We start from the raw sequence: 10,832 nt of genomic DNA on the forward strand, positions 1-10,832 counted from the left end.
ATGTAAAACAAGAAATCATTTTTCAAGTGCCCCAAAGTGGAAAGCTGAAAATAAGGAACTGCTCCACATTAAGGAGCATTTTTTAATAGGAGGCTCCATGCTATGCATGGAGTCCAACACGGGGTCCCAAACCCAGAACCCTGAAAATCACGACCCGAGCTGAGACCAAGCGTCGGACGCTCAACAGACTGAGCCACCCAGCACCCCAAGGAGTGATTTTAAAAGAAAAGAGAGCAAGCAAACCCGATGAAGGATCACTCCAAGAAACTGAAAGTGGCAGAGTTCACAAGCATGGGGTCCTGGACAAGCAAAGCGAACATCTGAGACCCAGGAGGTGATCATTCAGAAAGCTGGTCACTACCCATGGACTGTCCAGTGGTCTCGAATACAGAAAAGTCAAGTGAGGCACGACGAGGCTGGGACAAAGGGGTCTGCATGTGTGTATTACTGGGAGCGCAGGGAGTGGCGTGAGCTTTGAAATGGCACGTTTGGCAAATGCAGGCGGAATAAAGGGACCAGAGTTCTGGACTCTGCCAGCACACTGAGGGGAATCAGACCCTCTTCCACACACTGGTGGTGGTTACAAAGTGGTACATCCACTGTGGACAGCAGCTTCCTTGGATTTCTCAAAACTGCAAATACACGGGCCAGAACAGAATGTTAGTGCCTGCCCCTTCCTTTTATACGTTTGATACCCTTTGGTTCTGTGGCATCCGATGTAGATATTCCCACCCCCACCTGGACCAGCAATCCCACTTTCCCTCATTTATCCCACACTTACACCTGCACATGCGTGAAATTATGAATCTATGAAGCCAGTTACTGGAGCACTGTTTTGGGTTTTTTAATTTTTTTATTATTATTATTTTTTAAGTAAGCTCCATACCCCGAGTGGAACCCAACTCAAAGCCTGATCTCAAAACCCTCAGATCAAGACCCGTGAGATCAAGAGTTGAATGCTTGGGGCGCCTGGGTGGCTCAGTGGGTTAAAGCCTCTGCCTTTGGCTCAGGTCATGATCCCAGGGTCCTGGGATCAAGACCCGCATTGGGTGCTGAGCAGAGAGCCTGCTTCCTCCTCTCTTTCTGCTTGCCTCTCTGCCTGCTTGTAATCTCTGTCTGTCCAATAAATAATAAATAAAATCTTAAAAAAAAAAAAAAAGAGTTGAATGCTTAACCGATAGAGCCACCCAGGTGCCGCAGCATTGTTCTTAATAGCAGGACTGGAAAAAAACTCTCAAATGTCCATCAAAAAGGAATTGGATGAATGCGTTGCACGGCACCCGTGCCATGGAAAATCGCGCAGCAGTAAAGACTGGAAAGATCTCCAATACACACAATTAAGTGAAAAGGTGAAGGTGCAGAAGAACAGAGCTTGTCGCACGCTACCTATTTGTGCAGAAATTAAAAAGGCAGCAAATATTAAAATCTACATTTATCTCTTATATTTGTATTAAGGAAGTTCTGAAGAAAGTAAAAGAAACTACAAAACGAATTACTTGCAAGGAAGTAGAGCCGGTGGGTGCTAAGCAGATGGGGGAGGCCTGGGAGCATGACTTTTCACGCTCCCCTCTTACATACTTGTATTTCGCCATGTGAACCCATTGCCTTTTTGAAGAAATAACGATCTTTTCCAAGTAAATGACAGCCAGCACAGTAATCACAGTCATGTTTAGTACTGGAGAGTCTCCAAACTGGAAGGGCCACGGATGGTGGTGTGTAGGAGCTCTAACCCACCTAGTGATGTAAGGTCCTCGTTGGGAAACAGACACCAACAGACGGACTCTGAAATAACCTGCTCCTACCTGTTCAGAACAATAGAATTTATGCTGATGGAAAGATGCAAATGATCCAAACGTTCCACGGGAGGTGGAGGTGCAAAGGCCTGCCTATTTGGGTGGATTACGCTGGACTATACAGCTATCCCACGTCAACTCTTTCAACACCTAGGAACCCGTAAGTGAAAATGTAACATTTTGTGCACACATTAATAAAGTTCAGCCAGAATCCAGAAGATACAAACAGTCTGATAGTCAGAAAGCCCTTTTTGAATCAAGTTGTTCAAGAACTTTTTAAATTATGAACTGAAGGAGAGAAAAGATCCAGTGGATATAGACACAAAAATACATATTTTTAAATGCCAATACATGAGCTGAGTAGGAGAATGACAGAAAAGACTGTTCAATAACAGGCCCAAGGCCTGGGTGTGAATGCAGAACAGTGTCTGTCAAGGGCACAGCCGAAGAGATCCAGGGAGGAGAAACCCAAGGAGACTGATTCAGTGGTCTGAACAATCCCAAAAAACTTTTATGTCCCAAGAAATGGAACTAGCTGAGATCAGGAGCTAAAATCAGGTAGAAAGCAAATAAGCTGTGAGCAACAGTAGCTCTTTCAACCCAAACATGAGCAACAGTGATATAGAGTCAAGTGTCAAAACAAAGTGTATGTCCTGAAAAAGATCTGCACATGGGTAAAAAGCAGACCTGCGCTTCACCTCAATGAGCAGTTTCCCCAACCATGACTCACTGGAGAAATGTGCAGAAGGTTTCCACCTCTCTGGGCACCTTAGCCTCCCAGGGCTGCGCTGGCCACACCCTCCCCACACGCCAGCCTGGCTCATCAGGTCGGCCACTCCAAACTCCCCATTGATGGGGACACCTGGCTGGGGGCCCACACAACACCCTGAGCTTGAAGGGCCAGCCTTCATGAGACACACCTTTACAGAGCACCTGTTCAATGCTAGGTAGTGTCCCGCTCTCTGCCAGAGATGGCACAGACCGCAGGGAGAGGCAGCAGAGGACAAGGTGGTGCTACCCGAAGGCTCAGGAATTGGAAGTTCCTCAGCAGGCTGGGAGTGAGGAGGTCTGCATGAAGGCACGTGTCTGACACAGTGAGCCCTCCAGAGCCCCCCAAGTAGGTACAGTGACTGACAGTTCAGTCACATCAGTGTATGTCACCAAGGAACTCAGAACACCAAGGATAAAGATCCTATAACCGTCCAGAAGTGAAAACAGGTGGCACAAAGGGATCAGGAAGCAAATGGTATCCAAGTTCTCAACTACCAGAGGCGAGACGACAATTAGGCAAGGCCTTCAAACTTCTGATATAAAACTAGGTGCAAACTAAAATTCTAAACTCACCCAAACTATCAAATTGGCGTGAGGTTAGAATAAAGGTATTTTAAGACACACAAGGCCCCCCTCACCCTAAATTTACCTCTAATGTACTCTTCCCCAGGAAGCTACCAGAGGATGAGCTCCATCAAAACTAGGGTGTAAAAAACAAAACAACTAGGGAACGGGGGCTTCAATATCACCCCCAGGGTAATGGCTAAAGTAATCCCATGATAAGTGTGGGATGGTAGAGCCAGACAAACATCAGATGGGGCAAAAAGGGAGGGCTTCAGAAGAGACGGTGACAAGGGGTTAAAAAGCAACTAACACCCTACTGAGAGTTTCTGTTGCAAGAATTAGGGCTGAATTAACTGCCAGGACATGGAAAGTAAGCTAGTGAGTAACTAGTGCTATTAGAAGCCCAGGGAAAAAATACAAACCCAAGAGAAATTAAAACCTCCACCCAAACTAAAACTTGCACACAAATGTTCCTAGCTGCTTCATCTGTAACAGCCGAAAAGTGGAAACAGCCCCGATGTCCATCAACTGACTGATGGCTACATGAAACATGATGTCTCCACACGATGTAGGATTCCATTTGGGCGAAGTGTTCAGAACAGGGCAAATCCCAAAGACAGAAAGTTAAATGAGCTCACTGAAAAGTTTCTTCGACCTCCTCCAAAGGAAACAGCTGTCTCTAATTGCCATCACCCACGCACTCCTGACTTCTTTCTGGCTTATATAGACTTGGACCCCTTCATCTGACTGCTCTGTCAAATGTTGACCTTCTAACTGCCAAATCCCAGGACTTCTTTCGTGGACTTGTCATCCCCGATGTCCTCTGCACCACTACCCCCATCACCCACTAACCACTCCCTGAAAAGCTCTCCTTCCTGTAGTTTTTATTACACTTTCCTCACCCGATCAGACCTCCCAGTTCTACCTTCTCTCACCTCCAGTGACTACTCCTCAATCTCTATCCCCAGTTTGACCTTCTCCTGAGTACTGGCCTCTGATCTCCTAGTGGATTTCCCAGCCACCAGCACCTCAATTTCTGCCCAGTTAAGGCAAGTGTTTATCATCTCCCCAAACTAGCTCTTCCTGCTGGCTTCAGAACTTGCCCAATGCTCCAGGACCGAAGCCAGGATGGGATCTTAGAACTCCACCTCTGCTCTGCCTTCAAGGTGAGGTCTTTGCTGAGGCCCCATCCTGTTATGTCCAACAACTTGCATAGTGGCCACTTCCTATCCCAACCCCATCGCCCTCTTTATCATCATTTCATACCCGGATGCCTGCAGCTCCCCCTGGCTGGTCTCCCTGACTCCAATCTTCTTTGCCCATCACCACACTTAAATTTTCCTAAAATCCGTGTTTATCGTGTCATCACCCTACTCACTCAGCAACTCCCTCTCCACATTCCACAATACATATGCATCAGGTATGAAGACTGTCCGGTTTGGCTCCAATTCACCTTTCAGAACTTATCTTCTACCTTTTCCTTACACACACCATAGAGTCCCAGAACTCATCAGTAACCCTTTGTCTCCAAGGCAGCTTGATCCTTCTCTGCCATGTGCTTGTCTTGCTGATGCTGCCACCCATCCTTCTGGGACTCAAGAGAAGGACACCTCTGTCACTGTGCCTCTCCTGATTCCAGTGGAAAAATATCTCACCTTTTTGCGTTTCAGAAGACCTGCTTTATCACAATACATAAGGCACTTTCTCATAACACAGCTATCTGCCATCAAAGAAAGTGCTCTAGATAATCTATCATCAGGGGCCTGGGACCTGGGACAACAGAGCATCCTGCGGTGAAACAAGGCCCCGGAGATGAAGTAACACAACAGGTTTCTTTGTTGGCCCTACAGTATGTTTCTTTAAAAAACAAACAAAACCCACTTTAAGCCAACATTTAAAAATGTCGATATATCACATAAAAATCCCAACTTGGGCATCCCTTTAAAAAGAGAGGACAGATCTCTCCACCAAGAGGCCTCCCTTGCCTACCCCGTCTAAATTAATCTGCCCTGGTTATTCTCTATAACATGGGTTTGTTTGTTTATTTACTTTTTTATTTATTTATCAGAGTGAGAGAGAGAGAGAACAGGAGCAGCAGGAGCAGCAGGCAGAGCAAGAAGCAGACTCCCTGCTGAGCAGGAAGCCTGATGGCAAGGTATCGGATCCCAGGACTCTAGGATCATGACCTGAACTGAAAGCAGACACTTAACCAACTGAGCCACCGGGCGTCCCTTTTTTTTTTTTTTTTTTTTTAAGATTTTATTTTTTTACTTCACAGACACAGATCACAAGTAGGCAGGCAGAGAGAGAGGGCAGAGTCTGATGTGGGGCTGGATCCTAGGACCCTAGGCCCATGACCTGAGCTGAAGGCAGAGGCTTTAACCCACGAGCCACGCAGGTGCCAATATTTTATTTTCATGTGTCCTGCCGGAAGTGTTCATTTCAGTTATTTGCTCAGCTTGTTTCCTCCCTCAAGAATTTAAGTTCCCTGAGAGAGAAGAGATCGAGTATGTCTTGTTCAAAGCGACCCTCGGCACTCTGTCCATCACACCAAAGAGATGCGCTGAATAAATGAATGCATGTGGCCTCCTTGGACTCACATCCTTGAAGGGCCCTCATGGATTACAGCAAGCATGATGTTGCCCAGTGAAGTACTCTTGCCCTCCTGGACTTCCTGGAGATAGGCATGAGAGCTCCAGGTTGCAAATATCAACCCCTCCTCCACCACCACCACCACCACCACCCCCCACCCCCACCCCCACCACACACACAAAGTAAGTGTATGTATTCATATCCAGTCTCTTCCCTATATGACTGGCTCCTAGAAGCAACTGATCCAACCCAACCCCAGGGGCTGTGTCTAGTACAGCTTAGAATCCTCCCTAGCCCAAGGTCACTAAATTCATTCAGGCATTCCACAAATACTTAGTTCTAAGTGCAAGAAACATAGCTGAAGGCAACAGAACGACCGGGCCCTCAGCTGACATCCTGGGGAATGGATGTGTAAGAATACAGGGGTATTTGTAGCTGTAGATCACTGGCCTTCGGCCCACTCAACCCTTCTTGTGCTCCAAGACCCCGATGAAAGGCTACCTCCTTGGAGTCGTCTTCCTGGTGTGGCAGTCTTTACCAAGCTCCTTCAATGTTGACTTTCACTTACTGTAAGCCATTCTGTACTCAGCATTACAGTTTTATTGTTATTGATCTTGAGTTCCATGAGGCCATAAAATTCTCTTTCCTATCTTTCATGTTCCCTACAGCTCAGAGACCAGAGCTGGCACTTGAATGCTTGCTGACCGTTGTAAGACAGGGAGTCATTTTTTTCCCCAGTCTGGTATGGGGACCTGCGAAGCCATTAAACCACTGTGGTCGTTTCCAGAATATATATTTTACTCAGAAATCTACAGGGGAAAGGCTAATACTTAACCACTAGGAAATTTAACACATTACAAATTAAGATAAACAGGAATCAGTTATGGAATGAGAAGGCAAAATGCACAGGAATTTCTTCATGGGAGCTTGCTGATGGGCAGCCTTAGATGTTCTTACTGGCTAGGTAACCTTGGGTAAGTTAACGAACCATGTTGAACCTCTGTTTCAGGATCTCAAAGGTGATGAGAGCAGTATAACAGACGTTATCTACCTGATGAAACTGTTAAGGACTGGGAACATTAATGTGTAGGAGTGCTTAACACGGTGCCTGCCACATAAATGCTCAAAACATGTTAGCGGCCCTTGTTGAGTTTCAAGAACCTCTCTTCTCCATTTGTTAACACACATCTCTGTATCTAGAAGCACGTAGTGGAAAAATCTGTGGTTAGACCTGGTGCTTCAATAAAGGGTCTTAGCTCACTGCCAGGAAGACCAGAAACAGAAAGCAAGGACAAGCCAAGGGGTTAAATGTCACAGAAGCAGATCCTTTTCAATTAGCTGCTGCCACTTATCTCTTCCCCTGGAAGAGTATCTTCTGCTGCCTCAGTGTCTTCATCTGTACAATGGGGATGGAGCCGCCGTTTCTGCCTGCAGGCCCGTAATGAAATCTTGGACATGGCTGTACTTTATAAACTCAAAAGCGCAATGCACTTGAGTTAGTGGTTTAAGAGCATGGGTTCTCATCTAAGGTGAGTGACCTTAGACAAGCAAACATCTGGCCTCAGTCTTCCATGGGACTGTAGTGAGGAGTAAGTGAAACAGTACAAAGACTCTGGGAATCAGAACATCAAAAGAGCCCAGCTCCTGAGAGTTACTATTATGGTTATTAACCTGTTCATTGGACTCCTCACCCCCAAGGATCAGGTGAAAGCCTGATACAGTGACACAAACACTAGCCCAGGAAATGGGCTCTCAAACCAGCTGGTTGACCTTGGGCAAGCAGCTGACCCTCTCCAAACTTTGGGTTCCCATGGTCGCAAAAATGAGAACACTGAAAGGGAGAATCCCTGGACTCCTACCAGCTCTTCCACTTCGCTATAAAGGTCGCCTAAACAAAGGCTACCCGCTCCCCAGCCTGTCCCCCGAAGGGCCACAACTCAAAATTCTCGCTGCTCAATTCCCTTTGCAGCGCGACAGCAGGAGCGCCCGGGTCTCCATCCCGGGGAGAAGCGCCCACACACCGCCGCCACCGCTCGCTTCATCAGCAACTTGCTTCTGCAGCCGCTCCCTGCCCAAAGTTTCCCTGAGCGCCGGGAGACCTGGCCGCGGGTCAACGCTGGGAAGACCAGAGATGAGAGCGCAGAACCTGGGGACCCGGTTTCGGGGATCCCACAGCTGCCCCCGCAGACGGGCCGGGAGTGACAGGTGCGATGCGGAGCTCAAGCGACGGGAGAGGGGGACCCCGAGCGGCGCGTGTAGGCGCGCGAGGGAGGCGGAGGCCGTCCGCTCTCCTCAGGCCGCTCCCTCGGGACACCTGCGACGCCCCCGCCTCAGCGCTCGGATCCCACGACCCCCGCTCTGCTTCCGGACACGCGGCGCCGCAGAACCGAGAGCCGGGCGGGGGCCCAAACCCGGCGCGCTCCAAAGGGATGGGTTCTGCCGGGCCGACCGCGCGAGCTGATTCTTCCCGCGCTAGCCAGGGCCGCGGGGGGTGGGCGCACGCGCACCCGCGCGCCGCCGTAACCCCTTCCTCCCCGCGCGCCCCCGCACTCCCACCCACCCACCCACCACTCACCGTCGATGTCCCCCAGGGTCAGCTCGTCGCCCAGCTCTGTGAGCGTCTCCATGGTCTCCAGACCGCCCAGCTCTCCGCTCTCGTCCATTGCCCGGCTCGGCACGGAGGCCCCCCCAACCGTCCCGCTCAGGGAGATGCGGGGGCGGTGCCGCCGCCACCGCCCATGACACCCTACAGCCTCCTCCCGGTACCGCCTCACCGGCCGGTGCCAGCCGCCGCCATGTTTGCGCCGCGCGGGAGGGGCGGGGCGGGATTCCCCCGCCCCAACCCGCGCCCCCTGCGGCCCCGCCCACAGGTCGCGCGCCCCCTTGTTTGTTGTCAATGGGACCAGGCTCTTCGTGGCCAATCGGCTCGCGAAGCGGCGCGTGGGGTGATGGCGCGTCATCGATCAGCAGCTTAGATTTGCATAGCGAGGCCCCACCCCTCGCGGGCTCCGAGCAAATGCAAAAAGCCGCCTCTGGGTCCTCAGCCCAACCTTCCTCCCCAGGCTTAAAGGTGCCGCTCACTTTTCCCTTGGGTCTGCCTCTACAAGCTATTCCATCCACCGGCTGGGGGTTGAAGGGTTAACACTCTCCGCCCCCGCTTGCAGGTCGCCCCCGGAGCGAGCTCTGAGCACATTACGTCATCTTCCCAGCTGCTCCCCCGCCCAGTCCGCATGGGAGAGCGGGTAGAATCAAACCTGGCTCACCAACACTGCGGCCCGGAGGGGTCTGGATCATTCAAGTCGCGTTCCCCGCAAGCCCCTTACTAAGGCAGAAATGGAGGCTGGGCGCGGGCCGCGGACTGCGTTCTACAACCTCCGCGCCTTTGCACCTGTCGCAGCCACGCGCCAACTCCGGCGGCCCTCGCGGGGGGAGCTCAGAAACGCCTGCAGACGTTCAGCAGCAGTGCTAGCGCCCGGGACCACAGGCTCCCCGGGGTGTGACCCGGACAGGAGCGTTTTCACGGTGCCGCAGAGACTCTGACGCGCAGCCCGCCGCCCGCAGATTCCCGCTCCTTCAAGCACCTCCTTGCCCCATCTTGCAGCTGGTCGCGACGTAAACACATGTGCAGACTAACAGGAGTGCACCCTACGGAATAAAAGTATGAGCGCTCAAACAAGTGCGCAAATATTAAGTTCAAAGACGGTCATCACACAGTCCTCCCCGTAACTGGGGCGAGCTGGGAAGCCTCATAACGGAGGATGAACACAGTACATCCACACAGTGGGATACCATGGCATCAGCCAAGATTGGGCACGTAAATGTCTCCCTATGGACAACTCTCACAGTATACTGTTAAAAAGGAAAAGTAGGTTTCTTAAGTAGGTTTCTTAAGAGATTGCTGTTGCTCTGGGTCAAGAGGTGAGCACACAGACCCTGGGGGGCAAACACACGGACCCACCTACGCAGTGTGACCTTGGGCTGCCTACTTAACTGCTCTAAGCCTCAGTTTTGAAATCTCTAAAATGCGGGGAAAATAGGGCCCTCTCAGTTTGGAAGATTAAATGAAATCATTTGCACATTCGTTTCATAGTATTTATTGAACATTTCTGACAGGCAAAAAAGAGGCAATTCCTGCCCTCAGGGAGCTTCCAGTAGTGATGAGAATAGACATTAAACAAATGTGAAAAGCAGACAACAGTACAAGTAATCAAGGGAAAGTACTGGGTGTGAGGCAACTAACAAGGATTCAGACATTTAAGATAAAATCTAAAATTCTTTTTTTTTTTTAATCTAAAATTCTTAAGAATCACATGTGGTGTAGTCAGGGCAACAGATGATATGGACAAAGGCCCTGAGGCAGGAGGAGCTGCTGCGGCCAGTGAGCACTTGGCATAAGGCCTAACATATACAGAACGTGCCCATACGGGAGAGTCATGGTAACTGAAAAAACAGCGATCTCTGTATTCACATTAAGGGCTAAAGGGCTAGAGGCCCAACAGCCGAGAGTCCGTCATGATTACTGAGTGGTTGGATTTAGGCTGAATTTTATTTCTTCTTGGTATTTCAGTACTGTTTAAATTACTTCTTATAATGAACATGTCTAACATAAGAAAGAACAGTGACTTATTTTTTGGGGAAAAAGGACAATGTTTCTTCACTGTTTACATGCAGACTATACAAATTAGTCTTACCCTGAAATGGAAAACCAGACCCTGCTACTCTGCTTGGGATCAAGCACTGACTTGGGCAGTGCCACCTTCGACAAGTCCTCTCACAGGGCCCCAACACACTGAGAGGTGACTGTCTGCCCGCCTACTGTAACTCACTTCGGTCCGGTGCTCTCCCAAACCAGAGCTTCAATAAGCCACTGCAGAGGGCTGACTGAGCAGCAGGGGGTCAGGTGAGTGGGCACAGCACCTGTCACTCCGCGTTGTCCCCACAGCTCCTCTCTGAACCTGCCCAGGGGCTGCAGTGCTAATAAAATGGCCGGAGGAGAAACAAATGAAGGCTCAGTAGAAACTACAGAAGAGGGGCACCTGGGTGGCTCAGTGGGTTAAAGCCTCTGCCTTTGGCTCAGGTTGTGATCCCAGGGTCCTGGGATCAAGCCCCGCG

General features: G+C 50.0%; 1 protein-coding gene and 1 long non-coding RNA gene across 4 annotated transcripts in view; one reads left to right on the top strand and one right to left on the bottom strand.

Moving 5' to 3' along the window:
• SREBF2 (sterol regulatory element binding transcription factor 2) overlaps nt 1–8,695 on the bottom strand; it is a 59,069-nt gene extending 50,374 nt beyond the window's left edge. For both annotated transcript variants that reach the window (XM_045083780.1, XM_045083779.1), the window contains exon 1: nt 8,296–8,695. In XM_045083780.1, coding sequence (XP_044939715.1) covers nt 8,296–8,680 — 385 coding nt within the window. In that variant the 5' untranslated portion in view covers nt 8,681–8,695. The remainder of the gene's footprint in view (nt 1–8,295) is intronic.
• LOC123393080 lies at nt 7,218–9,796 on the top strand. 2 transcript variants are annotated; one of them, XR_006607798.1, is made up of 2 exons: nt 7,218–7,925; nt 8,885–9,796. It is a non-coding gene; the product is annotated as an uncharacterized LOC123393080 (long non-coding RNA). The 2 variants fall into 2 exon arrangements; XR_006607799.1 differs by lacking the exon at nt 7,218–7,925 and adding an exon at nt 8,705–8,790.
• Nucleotides 9,797–10,832: the final 1,036 nt, after the last annotated feature.

The sequence above is a fragment of the Mustela putorius genome, unplaced genomic scaffold (assembly GCF_011764305.1).
Source record: "Mustela putorius furo isolate JIRA1106 unplaced genomic scaffold, ASM1176430v1.1 tig00000738_pilon_pilon_pilon, whole genome shotgun sequence".
NCBI lineage: Eukaryota > Metazoa > Chordata > Mammalia > Carnivora > Mustelidae > Mustela > Mustela putorius.